Source organism: Leopardus geoffroyi, chromosome D1 (genome assembly GCF_018350155.1).
Source record: "Leopardus geoffroyi isolate Oge1 chromosome D1, O.geoffroyi_Oge1_pat1.0, whole genome shotgun sequence".
Taxonomy (NCBI): domain Eukaryota; kingdom Metazoa; phylum Chordata; class Mammalia; order Carnivora; family Felidae; genus Leopardus; species Leopardus geoffroyi.
Window position 1 is genome coordinate 71217290 of NC_059329.1, and position 24023 is coordinate 71241312.

General features: G+C 39.8%; 1 protein-coding gene across 1 annotated transcript; it reads right to left on the reverse strand.

The window, feature by feature from the left end:
- Window positions 1–1987: 1987 nt before the first annotated feature.
- Window positions 1988–24023, reverse strand: LOC123601413 (vitamin D 25-hydroxylase). The gene is made up of 5 exons (XM_045484613.1): window positions 23713–24023; window positions 11010–11151; window positions 6692–7324; window positions 5734–6063; window positions 1988–4690 (listed from the first exon to the last, which is right to left on the reverse strand). The coding sequence occupies exons 1-5, from the start codon at window positions 23935–23937 to the stop codon at window positions 4515–4517; spliced, it is 1506 nt and encodes a 501-aa protein (XP_045340569.1). The 5' UTR covers window positions 23938–24023; the 3' UTR covers window positions 1988–4514.

A 24023-nucleotide genomic window follows, 5' to 3' on the forward strand; every position in this document is an offset into this window, starting at 1 on the left:
AGATGTAAATATTCAGAGTTTTTATTGTTTTCTAGAAATTCTGCAATTTTGGTTTGTAGTTCCCCTTTGCCCAAAGATTATTTTTGATTTTTTAAAAAATTCCACAACATAAGGACAATTTCATTTTCTGGTTTCATTATTTTGTTATGAATACCCAATCTTATTGTATTTTCAGAGAATGAAATCTGTATTATTTATACTTCTGGAATTTATCAAAGTTCACTTTTCATCCACTGAAATGGTCAATTTTCATGCATACTAGAAAGATGGCATATTCTATTATCAAGTATAGAATTTGATGTATATTTGTCAGATCTACCTGACTGATCATGCAGTATGGGTCTTTGTTATCTTCATTCGTTTTGTGTTTTGTTGTTGTTTGGTTTTTTGGTCCACTCAATTTGTCTTAGGCCGGCGGAAGTGAATTCATTCGTCTCCTAGAATTAAGGTACTTCTACATATTTCTCCATGTATCTCTTGTCATTTTTGCTTTATGAAAGATGCCGTTATTAGGTGCAATATTTATTCATAACTATCATAACTTCCTTGAGAATTAGTCATCAGGATTATAAAATGAATTTCTTTGTCTTGCTTATGCTTTCTGCCTTGAATTCTACCTTGCTTCACTAAGATCATGAATTCTGCTTTCTTTTTATTTCCATTTGCCTGGTATGCGTTGCCCAACCTTTTATTTTTGACCTTAATCTGTTTTAGATGTCTCTTGTGTATAGCATATACCTAATATAGCATTAGGTTTTGTCTAGGATCCAATCTGAACACCTTTTTATTTTAATAAGTGAGATAAAAGCCTCTTTACATTTCCTTAGTGTGACTGTATGTAGAGACTTAGTTCTCTCATATTATTTGCTCTTTACTAAAAAATTAATTTTAGTTGACACTTTTTGTGTTTTTGATTTAGTGGTTTTCTTTATACTTCTACCTTTATGTAGCATTTTTGCACCTTATTTCTTTGGACAGTATCTGCTTCTCCTTTATGTATAGCATTAGCTTGTATCTCTTCTTCCTCCATATCTCCCACTACCCAATTTTAGGCAATATTACTATCCTTTACTTTTGGACTTTTAGGTATACTTAAAATTCTACTACTTGATTTGTCAGTTTTAAATTATGTCCTTTGATTCTTATTATATAGGGAGCTTATTCTACATTCTACCTTCTCTCCTTTTACTTATTTTTGTTAGATACATTGTTTCTACACAGTCAGAGTATAAAACGTTTAGGTATTATTCTGTCACACTTATTCCACCTTTGTAATGCTAGCCCTTTTGCTGACATTTCCCCCTAATTACTTGGTTGACTGAAACTTGCCCTCACACCTGATTAATAGTTTTAGTTGATGTAGAACTTTAGGTTCAAAATCAGACCAAACTAGGGGGCTGCCAATCTAGGGCACCAATCCCTATGTAGGAACACCATCATCTCCCAGGCACAGTACTCAATTTGTTTAGACTTTTCTTTCAGCACTGGGAACAAGTTCTACAGCTGCACAAACAGGAAGAGAAAGTGGGGTGAGAACAGGGCATAAGCTTGATTTCTTTCCACTCTTGTTGTCCTCATGAGCTCCTCTCCTTATCGGATTTTCTCGTTAGCTGTCCTTTGAAGAATGAGCTCCCACCTCTACCTCAGCCTTTGACTATGCGTGGTCTTGTCTGTAGTGCTTTCAGTATTGTTCCACTTGCCTTCTATCTTTTAGAACTTCAAAGTATATAATTCACTAATATGGTCCTCCATCCCCATTCTCAATGCCTTTATCCCTTTTTCTATCCTTAGAGTTATTTCAATGGTATTTGAGGAGAAGAATGCTCAGTTGCCATTTTGAATTGGAAGTTAGATTTCCAACATTCTAGGTAGGAGCTCACCACTGATTGATCAGAGAAGGCATTTCCACTGCAGAAGATCCATAGTCTATTACTACATGGTTTCCCAAAATAAATATTTTCCATTATGGACTACTAATTCATGTTAATTTATAGTTTTCAAAAACGGCAGCATTTTATTTTTTACCACAGTTAATTGGCTCCAAATAGTCAAGAGTTGACAGTATATTGAAAAACAACCTTATAAACTGTAAAGCACAGTATAAATCATTAGGAGTAAAAAGCATAGGGATGAAGGACATGTGTCTGCTATGAACTACAGGAATCATTTTCCCTCTGAACTCCTATTTCTTTGGCTATAAAATGAGCACAATGAGATGAAAGCTCTTTTACATTTAACAAGCTATGAATCTACATTTTTAAATGATTTTGTCAAGTTTGCACTGACCTCAGTAAGAAAAAATGTAACGTAAGAAATGGGTACAAAGTAAAGAAAATAAATAGTATGTTCTTCATTCTCTGTAGGTTTATGAAGGTCATCCTAAAAGAAATAGTGGTAGCATTCAGGAGCAAAAGAAGCCTCCTTAATTTTGATTACAATCCATTCCAGTTCAGTAAATTTCTTTGCTAAGACCACCAACCCTCCAGAATCTCCAGTCTCAGAAGTTCACCTCAGGCATTCAGAGGAGATATGACAGTAAGCAGGAGGCCCAGGGATGAGAGATTTGCTCATCAAAGGAAGAGAAAGATCAAAAAGCAACTTGAATGAACACATTTGTCTAGAGGCAGGGAGGCAGGTAGGATAGCTGCTGGGCCTAGCAAGTGGTCAGGGGGCAGTGAAGTGGACATTGTAATTGGTCTGCTAGTCAGGAGTTCCTCTTCTCTTCATACCTCCCCTTATTTCTGTTTAGGTAACTATACTTCCCCAGGGTAGCACATGTACTTTGGGAGAAGCCAACTCCATCACGGGCTCTAGAAGTCAGGCCTAAGTGAACCATAATCCCACTCAAAAGACAGAGTTTTAAAAGATGGGCATGTAACTTAGTTAGGACCAATGGGACACAAAGAACAGTTCTGGGGGAATATCTGAAAAGCTCCCATGTCTCTACAAGGAGGAGAACAAAGCACATGTACTTCCACGAGTCTGCCTTAAGATAAAGCTGATGCCATCTGGGAAGCCAAATCGAGGGATGTGAGCAAGCAGATCTTTGTGGTATGGAGCATGTAGGACATACTCACCCTAAAACTGCCATACTACCTCCAAATGTCCCACTGAAGTGTATCTACCCAGGACTTTTTCCCTCCTGCAACCAGAAACATCTTAATAAGCCAGAAAGGCAAAGACTCCTGATTCATCACACTTGGAAATATTCAACAGATGAAGTTACTAAGGTTAAATTCATATTCTCTCTTTTTTTTCTTTTAAGTAGGCTCCACGCCCAGCACAGAGCAACGTAGGGCTCAGTCTCACGACCCTGAGATCAATACCTGAGCTGAGATCCGGAGTCAGACGCTTAACCAACTGAGCCACTGAGGCACCCCTAAATTCATATTCTTAACAGAAGTCATTGTTGTATATATACATACAAGGCTGCAAGTACTCATGAGCCAAGTTATACGAGCAGAAACCCTTGATGTATAATCTTGGAAGAAATCTTGTTAAAAAACTATATACGGGTAGATACACAGAGCAGATTGATCAGGACAGTCACAGTTCACACATTTTCCTGGCATCACTATTAACAGAAGCCCACCACTCTGAAGTGTCCCAATGTATACATTTACCCTGACTCTAAAGTATGTTTTTTTTTTTGGATTTATATAGTATTATCTTCAGGAAAATACAGTAATCCAAGGAAATGACTAGAGACCTCTACAAGTAAAATGATTCAATCTTTAGGACCTGTGCCGGGTTTAGGAAAAGAGTGGTACTAGGAAAAATGTCTGTGCCTGTGAAGAATTAATAATCACTTTGTGGGGTCATTTTTATTGTAATTACATTACTGCAATTTCCTTCTACGGAACTGATGCTATGAGGATGAATACTCAGGGGTCACAGGGACCCTCATTTATAAGGAGATGACACAATTATGAAGGTATAGTAGGGAGCAAGACTTGAAAGCATTGGCAGGTTCTAAAATATGTAGATATTTCTTCTATTATCTGCCACCATGTCTAAAATACCTCTGTACTCCGAACTCCTTTATTTGGGTTCTAATTTCTCCTTCAGTCCTCTATTAAACTGGACGCATACCACACTACCCATTAATGATGATACCTGATCAGAAGGGGTCTGGCACTGGCATTTGGAAATAGGGACCCCAGAACCAGAGCAAGATGGAATTAAGAAAGGATGAGAAGTACGTGGTGTTCAAGAAGAGGCTGAAAAGTCAGGCTCTGCTTAGGGCATCCACGGCCCTTCTTACTTAAGCAACACCTGTCATTTGCACCTTTGTTTTCCTCCACAGATAATTCTGCCCTAGAAGTCATAAAAGCTTTAAAAAAAATATAGCTAATGCTTATTATTGCTTTAGTACTGTTTTCAAAGACACACCTGTGTTCATTTGGCTTTATGATGCTGTGATTTTTGTCGAAACGCGCACACTGATTAGATAAACAAGGTTCAGAGGTAAAAGGCAACCAGATAGCCTTTTCCCAGAAAACATCCACGCACTTTCAGCGCCTTTCTGCACAGATGAGGTAGGGCTGGGGTTGCAATGTCATGCCTAATCTGGGCTTCAGATCTGGAACCAGTTCATGTGGAAAATGCAGGTGAAACCTCTGAAGCAATGTTGTAAAAAACAGGAACATTTCCATCCGAGCCAGCTGTTCTCCAAGACAGTGTCTTCTCCCTAAAAACAAAACAAAACAAAGTAAAACAAAACAACAAAACATATTTTTTTAAAACTCCACAATATTGGGGTGCCTGGGTGGCTCAGTTGGTTAAGTGTCCCACTTCAGCTCAGTGAGTTCGAGCCCCTCGCCGGGCTCTGTGCTGACAGCTCGGAGCCTGGAGCCTGCTTCAGATTCTGTGTTTCCATCTCTCTCTGCCCCTCCCCTGCTCATGCTCTGTCTCTCTCTCTCGCTCTCTCTCAAAAATAAACATTTAAAAAAATCCACAATATTTACCAAAATTTGTATCTAATACGTGGGTACCGTTAAGGAAATCTGGAATTTAAAGAAAGTTATGTTTATTAAAAAGAAAAAAAATTGGCACTTCAGTTCTCAGAGCCCATTTCTTTACCTTCTTTTGTCAGATCATGGACTTCTGTAAGCTTATGAATCCCCTTCCACACTTCCCTTTCATGATGCAACACAGCCCAAGATACACCATGAAAGACTGAATTTGACATTTTGTTCTCTAGATACAGGAGAAACTCATTTCATTTCAAATGACTGAATGCTAACCCTTCCCCAATTAAAGGAAGAGTTTTCAGTCCATTTTCCATGGATCTTGTGATCTGTGCATTTTTCCACAGCAGAAGCCGTATTTTTGGAGATGAGGTATAATAAACTAGGAGCCAAGAGAGCTGTGTTTTCATTTTACTTCAAATTATGGTGTCATCTCTTCCCCTGGGTCTCAGTTTCTCAAGCTACCTGTTACGGACTTCTAGCTCTACAAGTTTTGCTTACAAGCCAAAATCCACAAGCAAAAAAGTTTCAGAAGAAGCCAGAGATTCTCAACAGTTTCTTTCTAGTTACAAAATTAAGCGTTGAGTAGAAACAGGTGTAAATGACTTCTAATTCAACCATTCTCTCCTGTAAGAATCAATGTTGTGTTTCTGGTGTTGGAATCTTTAATTCTACAATGGAATGCTTCAGATTAATATGTCATACATGAGCAACCGTCATTACACTCTGTCCTGAAGTTATGCCCCAGTGAAAGTTCTCTTACCCAAGGAAAAAGGAACCAAAGCTTCTTTCTTGGCAAAATAGCCACTGCTGTCCAGAAAACGCTCGGGATAGAATATTTCTGGGTTTCTCCAGTACTTTTCATCAAAGTGTACAGAATAAAGATTGGTAATTACTGTCGTGCCTTTAGGAATGGAATAACCGCGTACGACTGCATCTTCAGAGGTTGCGTGGAAAATCCCTAATGGCACTATGTTACAGAATCTTAAAACTTCATGCAAAACTGCCTCGGTATAAGGCATTTTGCATTTGTCATCCCAAGAAGGCTTCCCAGTGGGTCCCATAATTAAATCGATCTCTTTCTGAACTTGTCCTGTCAGAGGAAAAGTGTTCAAGTTATTATGCAATTCTTAGAATTATAGCCAAAGTAATTTCTCTTTGGGACAAAACAAAGGATAACCTATAATAAGTCAACAGGGTATGGGGACAACCAGGTTCAGATTTTTCATCATCTGGGAGTTCTATTTGACTATATGCCATATATTGTGTGCTACCAGAAACCAATGCTCTGAGTAACTTTGTTGTGAAAAACACACTGAAAGTAATAAAAAATTAATCGAAAGTAAGACAAATAAAAATTAAACAACCCTACAATTGGAATAACATCACTCTCACCCAGGGAAATAATGAAACATAAAATCTGACTTGAAGAAACTGGCGTTCAGGTCCCAGCTCTGCCACTTCTAGTGGCTGAACTTGGGCAAGGCAGCCATTTAGCCTTTTCCCTCATTTACAAAATAGGTGTAATAAGACCTATCTGAGGTGTTTACATGACTTGGAAGAACAGATGTGTGAAACTCTTTACAACTATTAAATATTTTTCTTCTCGGCTAGTACAGGAGAAATTCCCAAATAAAATGCTTTGTACACAGCCAAAGACTCTAAGACATGTGTGAGTCCTAAATGTAAGGACAGCCCTATATGGTCAACAGAATCCTCACCTTGAATGTTAGGATAAAGGGCCATGAAAAGAATTGCCCACCGTAGTACATTGGTTGTAGTTTCGGTTCCAGCAATGATGAGTTCACCCACGGAAAAAATAAGATTTTCTCTGGAGAAAGTAGATGATGGGTCATTTTTACCTTGATCCATCTCATCCAAATAAGCATCAATGAAATGCTGAGGTAACTGAGGCTTTCTGTTGATGGAAGCTTTTTCAATAAGCCTGGAGAGAAAATCATAGACCACAGCTGCATTTCTAAATAGCTGTTGATGTTTTCCAAAAGGTAAGATGCCAATCCATGGAAAGGCATTATACAGGAAGACGGAGGCACTGGCAGCCAGTTCCACATTTTCACTGAATAACTCAATCATGTGCTGAAAATCAGTGTCTTCATAAGTGAATCGTTCTCCAAAAATGATCAGATTGGTTATGTTTGAAACAGCATTTGTTATTAACTGTTTCAGGTCAAAAGGTCTACCTTTGTATGTTTCAATAACATCAATAAAAAATTTGGTTTCTTCTAAGATTTTAGATTCAAAAGACTTTTGACCATATCCAAAATAGCGAAAGCTATTTACAGCTAATCTTCTGTGATCAATCCATCCTCGACCATATCTGGAATTAAGTAAGCCTGAAAAAAACAAAAGTATTAAAAAATTTGATCATCCCAACATTCCTGTATCTAACACCTGAAAACGCTATGGAGTAAAAAAGGGTGGTCAGTCATTCTTCTCCAATTCTCTTTCTATAAACCTAGTGGTTTTAAGCCCTGTTCTCTGCTACTCATTAGCCACAGAATACTGTCAACAGATAAAGCTTGTCTACTTTTTATCTGGGGACAGGCAGAAAAGACCTGTAATTCTCCCACCACATGAAACTGGACAGTCTTATGTAATTCATCCTGGGTGAACTAGACCTGTATTCTCTAACTATTACTATACCCCTCATCTATAAACGACAAATGACTGCATGTTCCATGGGCAAAATTTTATCTTGGACTAAACAAACAGCTGAAAATCATCCTTCAAGGATTAGGAATCTTCTGCATTAAGAGTCTAGGTTTTAGAATACAGACATCCTCCTGTTAAAAGCATATGTTACACAAGGTAACTCTTGAAGAGGCCAAGGAAAGCTGAATGAGGCATCAATGTGGTAGAAATACTCAAGCCTAAAGGAGGATACCAAGAACTGAATGTTTGTGTCCCCACAGAATCCATATGTTGAAGCCTAACCCCCAGTGTGATAGTATTAGGAGGTTGGGCCTTTGGGGAGGTGATGAGGTCATGAGGGTGGAGCCTCATGAACTGGATTAGTGCCCTTACAAGAAACACAAGAAGAGATGATTGTTCTCAGCTATGCGAGAATACAGGGAGAAGGCATCTGTCTACAAGTCAGGAAGCAGGCTCTTCCCAGACACCAGATCTCCTGGCACCTTGATCTTGGATTTCCCAGCCTCCAGACCTGTGAGAATAAATGTTTGTTGTTTATGATACTAAGTCTATATGGTGTTTTTATTAAAGCAGTCCAAATGAAGACTGAGGGACAGAGGGCAAACATGAAACTCAAACTTCCAATGTTGATATTGCTTGCCTTAAAATTTCAGTCTTATAATCTGCTCTTCTCATGTCGCTACTAGGGAATATATTCCCTTTAACTTAACTATCAAGATGCACCCCTACATTTACTGTAGTATTTACAATAGCCAAGATATGGAAGTAACCCACGTGTCCACTGATGGATGAATGGATAAAGAAGATGTGGTATATATACAAGGGAATATAATCAAGCATAAAAAAAAAATGAATGAAATCTTGCCATTTGCAACATGGATGGATCTAGAGGGTATTATGAAAGTAAAATAAGTCAGTCTGAGAAAGACAAATACCATATGATTTCACTCATATGTAGAATTTAAGAAACAAAACAAAGGAAAAAGAGACAAACAATAAAACAGACTCTAAAATATGGAGAACAAACTGGTGGATGCCAGAGGGGAGGTGGGTGGGAGGGATGGGTGAAATAGGTGAAGGGGATTAAGAGTACACTTATGATGATGAGCACTGAGTAATGTACAGAATTGTTGAATCACTATATTGTACACCTGAAACTAATATAACACTGTAGTTATAAAATAACTGTAGTCAATTATACTTGAATTTAAAAGGTGATTTGCAAAAAGTTAAAAAAAATAAGTTGCCTATCAAGAGGAAAACAACATCTTTAGCATATACATTTATGTAACATGTGCTTTATTTAAAATTTCATTCATAACTGGTACATACATGTACCTAATACAAAAATGTCACATTCTCCTGTACATGAGGTACCTATGAAATTTACATTTCAGCAACAGTTTTTGAATTTGGAGCTTATAATAACATTAACCGTACATAAGGGGTCTGAAGTGCTATGTAATAATCTTACATTCCCATAGTTGTCTTTTCTATATTTCCAGATGACTATTCATTCAACAAATACTCATTCAACATGTATTTATAGAGACCTACTGTGTTCCAGGCAGTGTGCTAGGTAACAGACCTAGCAGTAAATGGAAAAGGCAGAGATCCCTACTCCTCTGGACCTTACATACTAGTGAGGAGAGGCAAACAAACAAATTATACAGCAAAGATGGAGACACAGGGTGGTCAGGGAAAGCCTCACTGAGAAAGTGACGTAAGTAAAGATATAGGACACGAGAGAGTGAGCCAAGCAGATATCCAGGGAAAGATCACTGCTCTAGAGGGAACAGCTAGTGCAAAGGCACTGGGATGAGAGCAAGCCCTAGAGAGATGTATGCATATGGGACACATGTACAAGAAGGTTCAGAGGAGCCTTGTTATAACTCTACACTGGCCAAGGATAGGCTGAGCCCACCTACCGGGCAACTTTCACTCAAAGAGTGGGCAAATGGTGGCTCTCATTTCCCAGTTTCAAATTCAGTGCATATGTATCTTAAAATAACACATAATTTTCTACTTCTGTTTGTCTTCCTGTTTTTTGGAAACATCAAGTTGAATGCTTATTTTAACTTTCTTTATAATAAAAACAGTCCAAACTATAAATCTATAGCTTTGAAAGATATATAGTATTATACTTTATCCCAAATACTGCTCTGCTAACATCATCTTTCATTTTCACAATTTCCTTAAAGGTCTCCTATTATAATTGTGGTATAATTTCTTCTTTGGCCTAATTATTATTGAGAAGAGTATTTAAGAGGCTGGAAATTTGTGTTTTATTTATTTCATTGCTTTCAAATATCATTATACTCTGGCCTGAGAATTTGTCCTTTACAACTGGTATTTTCTTTGCATTAGTTTTTTTGTTTTGTGATTTAATATATGGTTAATTTTTATTTTCTTTTCAATGTCTTTATTTTTAGTCTATGTAAGCAAAATATTTTCACATTTTTCTTTGAAATTAAGTGTGAAGCTCTCATTAAACTAGAGAATATTGGACACCATTATTGTATAACTCTTAGACTATTAAGTATTAAAACCACTGTATCTGACTTCAACATTCTAGTTTAGGCTTTCTGCTCACGAATCTATTAACTTTCAGTCTTTCTCTCTTGTTGAATATGGAATCACCCAACACTGATCAACACTAAATCAAACAGAAGCTAGTCCTTTACATAAATCCCACAATTCTTCATTTACGTGTCATTAACTACATATGTAGTTAAGAAAGGCTGCTTCATATTCTACAAGCAAAATGACAGTAAAAATATCATCAAGTATTCAAGACAAGCTTTAAAAAATACTTTTGATTCAAGTGTGCATGCACATATGTGTATTCCTAACATGTTTCACAAAACTTGAAGCTATTATTAAATGTTAATTCTTTTTTTTTTTTTTTTTTCAACGTTTATTTATTTTTGGGACAGAGAGAGACAGAGCGTGAACGGGGGAGGGGCAGAGAGAGAGGGAGACACAGAATCGGAAACAGGCTCCAGGCTCTGAGCCATCAGCCCAGAGCCCGACGCGGGGCTCGAACTCACGGAACGCGAGATCGTGACCTGGCTGAAGTCGGACGCCTAACCGACTGCGCCACCCAGGCGCCCCTAAATGTTAATTCTTTAAAACATTCTTTATAGTATTACAGACTGGATTACTACAATAGAATTAGCATGAATTGGTCTAAAATATGGCTGTCAGACCTGAAAGGTCTTCAAATACGAGGTTCTATAACCTAAATTAATTTATTATTTCCTGTTTTTCAGTACAACAGAATCCAAACTCTATGTACTAAATTTACATAGAATAAGGAATGTAATTTAAAATAGTAAATCACTAAACAAGTGAAAATACACATACCTCCCATTTTTGTCATCTTCATGAATAAAGGAAGGCATGGTCTGTCTGCAAAAATCTCACTTTGATGAACAAGGCATTCTTTTACTACATCATAGCCATTTAAAACCACAGTTGATATTCCTCCAAGATCTAAACTGAAGATCTTTAAGAAGAAGAGAACAACATGTAAATGGCAAAATGTATGACCAATATAACCATGGAAATCCACATGTGCTAAGTCCAGCTCTCCCAGCATTTGTTACTTCCCTGAAAACGGAAGGATCTTTTACTCAACTGACAATGGTTTGAATGCCTTCTCTCTCTACAAGGCGTATCAAACACTATGATTTCATTACCGAGTCAGCGCCTGGAGACATAATCTTATAAATGGTGTAATGAAAAGAGTACTGGGCTCCTGAAGCCTGGGTTCTAGTTTAAGCTTTGTCATTAAACAAATGTAGGACCCTGGGCAGAACGCTGAACCTTTTTGGGCTTCAGGGTTGCCCGAGAAAACATGATACTTGATTTAGATGCTCTTTTATGATTCATTCCAACTTAATACATTCAATGATATCTAGGGATCTCTTTTTATTTCCAAGATAAATGAGGAAGCAACACCATCTACATATTATTTATTACTCCAAGCTTAGGTAGGGGACGGGGTTACTTGAGAGATAACTTTGAAATATGAACATATAACTGGGCTCATTTGTATTTGGGTCCCTGAATTCCATGAAGTCAACAAGGAGGGTCTCTCAGGGAATGTGACCTTGGAGAAAAGGCCTTTACCACATAAGCACAGGTGGATGCCATTCAGCTAAGGGGAAGGCAAGACAGAATATCCATCCTTTCCTTGCTGGAGTTCCTCAGGTGCTTGTACAATGAAACACCTCTGTAGTCTAGCTAGTCCACAATAAGAGACTAGTCCAGCAACGGAGCAATGCTACTTTATCAGTGGGGTGCAAAGATTGCTTATCTTCATCCTCTCAGGGCTTGGCTGAGAGCATTTTAGAACCAAAATACTTAGTCAAGCCTCATCTCTGTGCAAATAAGTACAGCAGATTTAACCATGGTTCACACAACTTCGTAAAAAACAAAACAAACAAACAAACAAACAAACAAAAAACCCCAGGATGTTTAGCAGAGAACATAAGTTCAGCGGAAGTAATTACTGGGGAAAAAAAAAAGTGATGAAACCTCCAAATAATCTCCAAATTGTAACAGAAGCAACCAACTGAGCAACAGAGTCTTTGGCACAGGATGGGTTCTGCCAACTGAGCAGCAGGAACACCAGAACCCTGGGGAAGTAGCATGGACTGTGTGTGACAAGCAGTGGTATCAGTCAAAAGTGGCAGTGTGAGAGTTTCAGCGCAAAGCGAACAGCTACCAGCTGAGCAAAAGGTGGGACTCTTTCGGCTCCCAAAGCAGTAATGGAATGATCTTGAAGTCCTTTCCCAGCAGTGTAATTTTAACAGCTATAAAGGAAAAAACACCTCCTGTGTGCCTCCTCTATTCCCAATACTCTCCTATAAGACTGTGACAACCAGACGTGAGGGTTTTCCACACCTCAGCAATTCTGGGACACCAGCCGAGTGTCCTAGAATTTAACCCAATTCTGACACTATCCACCTGGAGATATTGTCAGATTCTACAAGTTAAGGGCTCAGTCCCACAAGACTGCTGCCCGTCTCCACTTCAGGTGCCCATCCCAAGTCCTGTGCTTCTGACCAAAAGGCTATTAAGTCAGAGGCTCCCACGACCTCCTCCTTGGGTTTGATTAATATGCTAGAGTGGCTCACAGAACTCAGGAAAATATTTTACTTACTAGATGAATGGTTTATTATAGAAGGACATAACTCGGCCTATTATAGAAGGACATAACAGCCACGTGGAAGACACACATAGGGCAAGGTATGGGGTAAGGGGAGTGGAGCTTCCATGCTCTCCCCAGGCATGCTATCCATCTTCTGCTCACCTCCACCTGTTCACCAACATGGAAGCTCTCTGAACCCTGTAATTCAGGCATTTTTATGGAGGCCTTATTACCTAGACGCGATTAACATGGGCTATTGGTGATGGAATCAACTTCTAGGCCCTCTGTCTTCCCCAGAGGTAGTGGAGGCGTGACTGAAAGTTCCAACCCTCTAATCAGGCTTGTTTCTCCTGGTAATAAACTCCCATTTTAGGGTCTTTCCAAATAATTACTTCATTAGCATAAACTCCCATGTGGTTCAAAGGGGCTTGTTAAGAATAACAAAAGACACCTTAATCACTTAGGAAATTCCAAGGACTTTAGGAAGTATATTCCAGGAAAGGGAAAAAGACCAAATATATATTTCTTATTATAAATCACAGTATCACAGCATGAAAGAATGGCATTAGAAAATAGGAAAAAAAGCAGACTGGTGATTTCACAGGATGGTAGAAAACCCTGGGATTGAAAAGTGTCTTAATAGGGAGGGAGAACAAACATGAGGGTCATAGTGCAGGGTACAGCTATCTATCAGGTGTGGACACTATGGATTATAAAAACCAAGGAGAAGCCATGGCTTGAGAAGACTGTTACACAATCCACTTTTCCTCAAAAATGTGGTCCCCTATTTGAGGGTAAAACTGGGGAATTTGTTATTTGAACTGTTATTTGAACTATTCTGTTATATGCTGTTTTCAAGGATTTTTGATAAAGGTTTGTGAAACACTTTCCTTCTCATCTAGAAGTTAGTCTATGAACTTTAAGTTTCTTCCCTTCCCTACAAACCAGGTCTGCCCACAATTTTTCACTGTCTCAGTTAATGACCACTCCATCCACCCTTCCAGCTCTTCAGGACCTAAACTGCCCATGAGCTGCCCAGGTAGACTCTTATTTTTCTTTCCAGCCCCACGTCACTTCTTAGTAGCCATGTTGTTTCTATTTTCAGAATATAAACAGTGTATGATAATTTCTTACCCTTCCATCACTGACACTCTAAGCCATCTTCATTTTCTCCCTATGTTATCATAACAGCCTCTCAACTTGTCTCGTAATAGGTGATTCTTGACATGGCATACTCCCACTTCATGGCCTTTGTAGGTGTTCTCTTGGCCTGGAATGTTCTTTCCCTGGTTATTCTTATAGTTTAAGCTTTTGCTCAAAGGCCTTCTTTTTTGCAGTGAGGCCTGCTCTAACCCAGTTAAAATTTCATCCCTTAGCATTCTTCCTCTCTCTTGCCTTAATTTAGTTTATTTCATACTCTGTACTCCAGCATATTATTTACTTCACTTATTGTATTTATATTGCCCATCTCCCCCCCTCTGCTCAGCCCCCAGGAGAATGTAAGCTACATTAGGGCAGGGATTTTTAACAGTTGTGTTTGCACTCTCAACAACAGTCAAATTATGGAAAGAGCCTAAATGTCCATCAACTGATGAATGGATAAAGAAATTGTGGTTTATATACACAATGGAGTACTACGTGGCAATGAGAAAGAATGAAATATGGCCCTTTGTAGCAACATGGATGGAACTGGAGAGTGTGATGCTAAGTGAAATAAGCCATACATATGTTTTCACTCTTATGTGGATCCTGAGAAACTTAACAGAAACCCGTGGGGAGGGGAAGGAAAAAAAAAAAAAAGAGGTTAGAGTGGAAGAGAGCCAAAGCATACGAGACTCTTAAAAACTGAGAACAGGGGCGCCTGGGTGGCGCAGTCGGTTAAGCGTCCGACTTCAGCCAGGTCACGATCTCGCGGTCCGTGAGTTCGAGCCCCGCGTCAGGCTCTGGGCTGATGGCTCAGAGCCTGGAGCCTGTTTCTGATTCTGTGTCTCCCTCTCTCTCTCTGCCCCTCCCCCGTTCATGCTCTGTCTCTCTCTGTCCCAAAAATAAAATAAATGTTGAAAACTGAGAACAAACTGAGGGTTGATGGGGGGTGGGAGGGAGGGGAGGATGGGTGATGGGTATTGAGGAGGGCACCTGTTGGGATGAGCACTGGGTGTTGTATGGAGACCAATTTGACAATAAAGTTCATATATTGAAAAAAAATAAAAAATAAAAAATAAAGAAATTTCATAACCACCCTATGGATGACACAATTAAGTTGCACAGCATTTTCACTTCAAAGTATAAATTTTCAAATAAATATTTAAAACTAAAAAAAAATTAAAAAAATTAAAATTAAAATTAAAAAAAACAAAACAGTTGTGTTTGCTACTATTATCTTCACCCCAGGACAGTACAGAGCAGATGCTGACAATTGTTAAATATATGTTGAATTAATGACTGGTGGTAGAGACATACATTTACACACAATATTATACGATATCATGGGTGAAGGACTAGGAGGAGAGGTATGTGAAAGTGTCATTGATGAAACATGATTGTCACACACTTTTCCACATCTGCTTGGGTTGTCTTCTCATTTGAGATGCCTCCCATCACTGCCATACTGTTCAAACCATACCAAGTTGTTAGGGAACACCCCCACTGAAGCCTTTCTTGGTGCACTCTCCCTCTCTCTCTCCTCTGAACCACCACAGCACAAGCTGAGATACCTCCGTGGCACTTACTTAATACTACCTTGAACCAGAAACCTGGAATGTTCTTGTCTCCTGATTGCCTCCTAAATTATAAACTCCACAGAATCAGGGATTTTATCTTTCATCTTCTGAACCTTCCAAAGAATCTCACACAGTGCCTTGCATGAAAGTCTCAATAAATGCTTTCTGTGTAAATATGTAAATAAGCTGCCAAATCTACTTGTCTTTTTTTTTTTTTTTAACATTTATTTATTTTTGAGACAGAGAGAGACAGAGCATGAGTGGGGGAGGGTCAGAGAGAGACGGAGACACAGAATCCGAAACAGGCTCCAGGCTCTGAGCTGTCAGCACACAGCCCGACGCGGGGCTCGAACTCACGAACCGCGAGATCATGACCTGAGCTGAAGTCGGACGCTTAACCGACTGAGCCACCCAGGCGCCCCTAAATCTACTTGTCTTAAAGTAAGGAATTGTTTTATGGTCCTTACATTCATTACTTGAAAATAATCTGTAAAAAACACTTTTACTACCTTTGCTAGCTAAGAAATGCTTCTCAAAATTTAGATTAAGAGTAAAGTCACTGCAGAAGCTTACACATTCAGAGTGAATCTCCAAGGAAATGATACTTCTTGATGTGGTATATTTCCATTTAAGATTACCTTTAAAATGAATGTATGCGACCCCAGTACTGGTTATTTTCCCTTCAAGATTTATAAAAAAAGAACTGAATTCACAGATTACATAAAAGTAAGTGTCACTTGTGGTGACTGTCATTTCTCACACGCAGTTTTCAAGTCCAGGCTTTTTCTGTGAGCACACATCTCCAAATTAAGAAGAGAGTGGAAAAATAAGATTCTATTTACAAATAAGCCCTATAAACAACTTGCACAGCCTCTCAGAAGTGTAAGAGATAATAGTCTCCTCCTACTTTCAAAAAAGGTATAGTATTTAACAACTTGTACTAATGGTAAGACTTCATCAGAATTGCAAAATACCAGTAATGCAATGAGAGACCTTTAGGGTGTTTCACAACTAAGATAAAGATCAAATGTTGCCAGGGAGGGTACAAGACAAAGATATAGGAAGACCTGGAACTCCCCTCCTCCAAAACCACAGCAAATCCACCTATTTATAAAGCAATTCCTCCTGAAGAACTGAGTAGCTTTTTCTTTTTTTTTAATTTTAGTGAGAATGAGAGAGAGAGAGAGAGAGAGAGAGAGCGCGCGCACATGGGAGAGAGGGGCAGAAGGAGAGAGAAAGAGAGAAAATCACAAGCAGGGTCCATGCTCAGTGCAGAGCCCAACATAGGGCTCAATCCCATACCCTAGGATCATGACCTGAGCTGAAATCAAGAGCTGGATGCCCAACCAACTGAACTACCCAGGCGCCACCCGCACCCCCCATCCCGAAACAGCTTCTATACAACAAATGACGGACCACATAAAGAATGACGAGAGATGGAGACACAATAACAAAGGGAATCCCCATCCCCAATGCTGTGAATTTTGGTGGGGAGGGACAGTACTAAGGGGCTGAGAGCAGACTTGCCTGTCTGGGGTACAGAAAAAAAAAACAACAACCCATGGTTTAAAAGGGCAACTAGAATATAAATAAACTAGCCCTATAACCCTGCCAAATGACAGGGGAGCTGCTGGAAATCTGCCCAATTAGGAATGGCAAGTGCCATGGTTTACATTTCTTCTCCACCTTGACAGCATAGAAAGGAGCAGGAGCTGGGCACCATAGCCAGCCTGCAGCCTCAGTGAGCACTGGGCCCCTAGCCCACACCAGCCCAAGCCATCCCAACAAGGAGGCCCCAGCACAGCACACACCAAGATACCCCTAGTCAGCTGTCTCCCCAATGTGACAGGTGCAAAGCACCCTGGAATACTCCAGGCCCACACCACTTCAGCTCCAGATGACTTGCCAGGGTACCCCTGATGCAGAGGGCCCAAGGACCTCCTTGTGCATGTCTGCCTCGGCTCTAGCCACCCTGACAGGGCACCCCCTGCTCACAGGGTCCTGGGATCCCCCTGGGACACCCATCCATCCCTGCTTTCACCTACTTCACCTTCAGCTGTCCTGCCAGGGTGCCCTCTGTGTGGAGAGCCCCAGGAGCCCATCGGCTTACAACCTCTTCAGTTCCAGCTGTCCTGCCAGGGAGCCCTCTGTGTGAAGTCCCCCTGGACTATTCAGGCCCATGCCCACTGCAGCTCCAGTCATTCCAGCAGAGTGCCCAGGACCTCCAGCCCACATCAGCCACAGCTCCAGCCACCCAGCCAAAATCGCTAGGCACAACCACTCCACCCATGTTTAGGAGAAGTATCTATTCATTTAATTCATAAAAACAAACGCAGAAAGTCAAGCAAAATGAAAAGACAGGAGAGTATGATCCAAATGAAAGAATAAGACAAAATGTGAGAAAAAGAACTAAATGAATGCAGATAACCAATCTACCTGTTCAAAGTAGGTTTGACTTCTGAGGAAGATGGTGGAATAGGAGGATCCTAAACACAAATACATGGAGGTTAAATAACATGCTACCAAACAATAAATGGGTCAAACAAGAAATCAAGGAGGAAATGAAAAAAATACATAGAGACCAATGAAAATGAAAACACAATGGGCCAAAATCTTTGGAATGCAGTAAAAGCTGTTCTAAGAGTGAAGATTATAGTAGTATAGGCCTACTCAAGAAGCAAGACAAATCTCAAATAAAAAACCTAATCTTACACCAAAATGAGCTGGAAAAATAAGTAATAAAAACCAAAACCAGTAGAAGGAAGTCAATAATAAAGATCAGAGCAGAAATAAGTGAAACAGAAACTTAAAAAAAACAACAGAACAGATCAATGAACAAGAGCTGGTTCTTTGAGAAGATCAATAAAACTGATAAGCCTTTAGCCAGACTCATGAAGAAAAAAAGATGACCCAAATAAACAAAATCAGTAATGAAAGAGGAAAGTAACAACTAACTTCAAAGAAACACAAAGGATTATGAGACTACTATGAAAAATTATATGTCAAATTGGACAACCTAGAGGAAATAGATTTCTAGAAGCATATAATCTTCCAAAACAAAAAGAAAATCTGAATAGACTGATTTTGACTAATAGTAGACTAATAATGACACTGAATGACTAATAAAAAAACTCCCAACAAACAAGTTAGGACCTGATGGCATCACAAGTGAATTCTACCAAATACTTAAATAAGAGTTAACACTTATTCTCCTCAAACTGTTCCAAAAAGAAGAGGAGAGAAAACTTCCAAATACATTCTACAAGGTCAACATTACCCTGATAGTAACAGCAAAGACACTACAAACACACACACACACACACACACACAAACACTCACACAAAACCCCAAACTACAGGCGAATAACCTCGATGAACACAGAACCAAATATCTTCAACGAAATATTAGTAAACCAAATTTAAAAATTAATTAAAATGATCAAGTGGAATTTATTCCGGGGATGCGAGGCTGTTTCAATACTCGAAACTCAATCAATGTGATATACCACATTAACAAAATAAAGGATAAAAATGAGATGATCATCTCAACAGATGCAGAAAAAGCATCTGAAAAAACTCAACATCTGTTCATAATGAAAACTCTCAACTAGAGGGAACATATTTCAATATAATAGAGTCCATATATAACAAACCCACAGCTAACATCATACACAATGGTGAAAAATTAAGAGTTTTTTCCCTAAGATCAGGAACAAGACAAGGATGTCCACTGTCACCACTTTTATTCAACATTGTACTGGGGTCCTATCCACAATAATCAAACAAGAAAAATAATAAAAGTTACCAAAATTGGCAGGAAGAAGTAAAACTATTTGTTGATGACATGATACTATACATAGAAAATCTAAAGACCCCACCAAAACACTATTAGAAGTAATAGATGTATAAGTAAAGCTGTAGGATACAAAATCAATATACAGAAATCTGTTGCATTGCTATACATAATAATGAAGTAACAGGAAAAGAAATTAATAAAACAATTCCATTTATAATAGCACCCAAAATAATAAAATACCTAGGAGGTGAAAAACTTGTACTCTGAAATCTATAAAACACTTATAAAAAAACTGAAGATGACACAAACAAATGGAAAGATATTCCATGCTAATGGACTGGAAGAACCAATACTGTTTAAATGTCCATACCATCCAAAGCAATCTAAAGATTTAATGCAATCCCTATCAAAATACCAACAGCATTTTTCACAGAACTAGAAATACTAGAACAAATAATCCTAAAATTTGTAAGAAACTATGGAAGACCCCAAATAGGCAAAGCAATCTTGAAAAACAAAAACAAAGTTGGAGGTATCACAATCCCAGATTTCAAGATATACTACAAAGATATAATAATCAAAATACTATGATCCTGGCAAAAAAAAACCCAGACACACAGATTAATGGAACAGTAAAGAGAGCCTAGAAATAAAGCCATTAATATAAAATTAATCTACAACAAAGGAGGCAAGCACATTCAATGGGAAAAAAGACAAACGGTGTTGGGAAAACCGGACCAATACATGCAAAGAATGAAACTGGACCACTTTCTCACACCACATACAAAAATAAACTCAAACTAGATTAAAGGCCTGAATGTGAGTCCTACAATCATAAAAATCCTAGAAGAGAACATAGGGAGTATTCACTTGGTTATTTCCCTTAGCAATTTATTTATGGATATGTTCCTCAGGCAAAGGAAACAAAAGCAAAAATAAACTATTGGGATTACATCAAAAAATAAAAACTTGTAAACAGCAAAGGAAACCATTTAAAAGAAAACTGAAAAGGCAACCTACTGAATGGGAGAAGGTATCTGCAAATTGTATACCCCATAAGGGTTTGCTATCCAAAACAGATAAAGAAATTATACAACTCAACACCAGTAAAACAAATAATCCAATTAAAAATGGGCAGAGGACTCAAATAGGCATTTTTCCACATAAGACACACACGTCATAAGACACATGAAAAGATGCTCAACATCACTAATCATCAGGAAAATGGCATATCAAAACCACAATGAGATATCACCTTATACCTGTCAGAATGGCTAGTATCAAAAAGACAAGAAATAACAAATATTGGTAAGGACGTGGAGAAAAAGGAACCCCTGTACACTGTTAGTGGGAATGTAAATTGGTGCAGCTACTGTGGAAAACAGTATGAAGGTTCCTCAAAAAATCGGAATTAGAAATAGCATGCAATTCAGTAATTCCACTATTGGGTATTTGTCCAAAGAAATTGAAAACACTGTTTCAAACAGATACATGCACTGCTATGTTCATGACAGCACTATTTACGATGGCCAAGATACGGAAGCAACCTAAATGTCCATCAATATATGAAAGTATGAATACGTGATATAATGTACACATTATTATTACTCAACCATAAGAAAGATGAGATCTTGCCATCTGGGACAACATGAATGGACACAGAGGCTATTATGCTAAGAAAGACATATACGATTTTGCTTATATGTAGAATCTAAAAACAAAGACAAAAGCAGAAACAGACCCATAAATACATAGAACTGGTGGTTGCTAGAGGGGAGGGGATGAGGGGATGGACAAAATGCGTGAAGGTGAGTGGGAGGTACAAGCTGCCAGTTATGGAATGAGTAAGTCATGAGAATAAAAGGTACAGCATAGGGAATATGGTACTAGAATAGCAATGCATGGTAACAGATGGTAGTCACATTGTGGTGAGACTAGCATAGGGCACAGAATTGCTAAATCACTACACTTTATGCCTAAAATTTAACATTGTGTGTCAACTACAATTTAAAAAAAAAAGGATCAGGGGCACCTGGCTGGCTCAGTCAGTTAAGTGTCTGACTCTTGGGTTTCAGCTCCGGTCATGATCTCACAGTTCTGTGAGGTGGAGCCGTGTCAGGCTCTGTGCTGACGGTGCGGAGCCTGCTTGGGATTCTCTGTCCCCCACCTCTCTGCCCCTCCCCCACTCGCAGTGTCTCTGTCTCTCTCCAAACAAATAAATAAACTTAAAAAAAAAAAGGATCAAATGTTTTCATAGCTGAAAGAATTAGTATGTTAGGTGTGGTTTTCAATATGTTAGGTAGCTTTCAACTTAAGTGTAAGGGCAGAGTCAGGCAAACAGTTATCTACTCTTCAATGCATACATCCTTTTCATTTTTTCTCCTCTCTTCCTCTGTTCTTCCTGTACTTAATAGCACTACTTGATTTTACCACCTCCAGTAAACTGCCCTCTTTGTAAAGAACCATGGTCACCTCAAACAGTTGTAACAGCAATAAAACGAATTACTCATGCCAAATTCTTAAATCCATTGAACCAGATCTACTTATCCCAAAATGAAGTCTTGTATAATTTGTAATCTATTTTGATAGGAAACTCAGGTTACCCCCTTCTGGAAAAGAATGTTCATTGTAAATACAATGATCCTATCAGTTCAAATATTTATATATGAAACACAACATCCTATTCTGCAAGACAGTGTTTCACATAATTAGCTTAAATATACTTTTTATGTTGTAGACCTAATAAACTGTTCTGCAATTTATAACCAAGAACATTTGAGAAGCAGTTAACTGTTTCTAGTCATTATTCTCATTACACAAGAGGAAAAATTAACATTCAGAGAGGAAAAAGTCCAGTTTTATCTGACAAAAGAGGACTCAACTGCTAGGCTCATGCCTCCTTTCACATCTTATGATTTCTCTAGAATAGGGGTGCCTGGCTGGCTCAGTTGGTTGAGTGTCTGACTCTTGGTTTTGGTTCAGAGCATGATCTCAATGGTCTCTGCACTGACACTGTGGAGTGTGCTTGGGATTCTTTCCTTCTCTCTAAATAAATAATTAGTTAAAAAAAAAAAAAAAGAATTCATGATGCTTTGTACCCACATACCAGAGCTCATATACACTCAATGGAAATCACAGAAATACACTCAACTCCTGGAGAACCGGAAGGCTGACAAAAAAAAATGTAAGAACTACATACATCTGCTTTACCTAAGTCCACTTACCCTTTAACAACGTTAACGGTTACCGAGGTACCAAAATCCAGGGTAATTCTTGTAAACAGTGGTTCAAATAAGGTTTTAAGCCCCAACCTGAAATACCACAATTGCCAAACAGCGATGCTCTACTTTTCCTTCTAAGCATTCACAATTTGTGGTCGATATCTAGATTTGCTCTCTCAGTGGGCTCGAACGCCCCTCAAATCGGGCCGTGTCTGCCTTCCTCACCACATCTCCAGCACCTGGCACACAGCCTAGCTTCCTGCTGCATAGGAATGGATGGATTCGAAACATAACAGGTGAGCTCAGCCAGGGCCGATGCTCTGGAAACTTCTGTCTCCTTCTGGGGTCAGGACACCTTTCCAATCACAAACTTGATTCCCGGCCTTGTCCCCTGCATGGAGGGGCCTAGCTGCTGTCTGCAAGTCACTCAGCATTTCTGTGCCAAACTTTCCTTCTCTAGACAGTGGGAGACACTGTAAGTGGTTAGTGGGAGAGGCCGTAAGTTGGCCCTGCGGTTGGTCGTGAGTTTACCAGAGGGCACCTGGCTCAGTGTTTTCTAAGATGCTCCTGGCTGGTCAGGGCGACACTGCTCACTCTGCGCTGTAGGCCTCCGCATCGATTTTTAGTCATAAATTCATTCGCTTTCACAATGAATTTTCAAGAGCGCATCTTGGCCAAGGGCCTTCACCTGCGCTTTCTTAACCCCACCCCAGCAGACACCTAGACCAGGGACGCCTAGACCAGGCATCCTCAGATGCAAACATTCAGGAACTTCCTATTAAAAACATTAACCAGGTCATACACTTCGAAAGCCTCATTTTCACAAGAATCCGTGGGTAGAACCGAATACACGCCTAACTCCCGCGAGAGGAGAAGAAAAGAAAAGAAAAGAAAAGAAAAGAAAAGAAAAGAAAAGAAAAGAAAAGAAAAGAAAAGAAAAGGCCGGAGCTCCACCGCGCAGGCGTGGGAGCACGACCTCCGCGCCCTTGCTTGGGGGCCCGGCCCAGCTGGATCCCGCTGGGCTTTGGAAGGGTGGGGACTCTGGCTGGGCGGGGTTTCCCTTCAAGTCACTTGCACGTAGGGTTGGGGACAACAGCTCGGGCCCGGGAGCCGCCGTCAGGTCCACCCCGGAGGTAGACCCGGGCCCTCCCTGCCCGTAGCCCGTCGGGCTGTACCTCGCCGTACACCTGGCTCTGCTTTCTCATGTAGACGTGGGGCAGCTCGCCTGAGGCAGCCAGCGAGTAGATGTTGCCGATAAATGGCAGCCCCGACGGCCCGGGAGGGAAGCCAGTGGGCCGCCTCTGCTTCAGCAGCTGGCGGATCCCAAACGCGAAGAACAGCAAAAAGAGCACGCCTCCGAGCGCCGCCACGCACGCCTCGGCACCCGGACGGCCCCACATTGCCCGGGCCGGGGGCTGGGGCTACGAACCCCCACCGCCGTGGAGTGGGGTCGCCCTTCTGCCCCACCGTGCTCCTATTGGCCGGA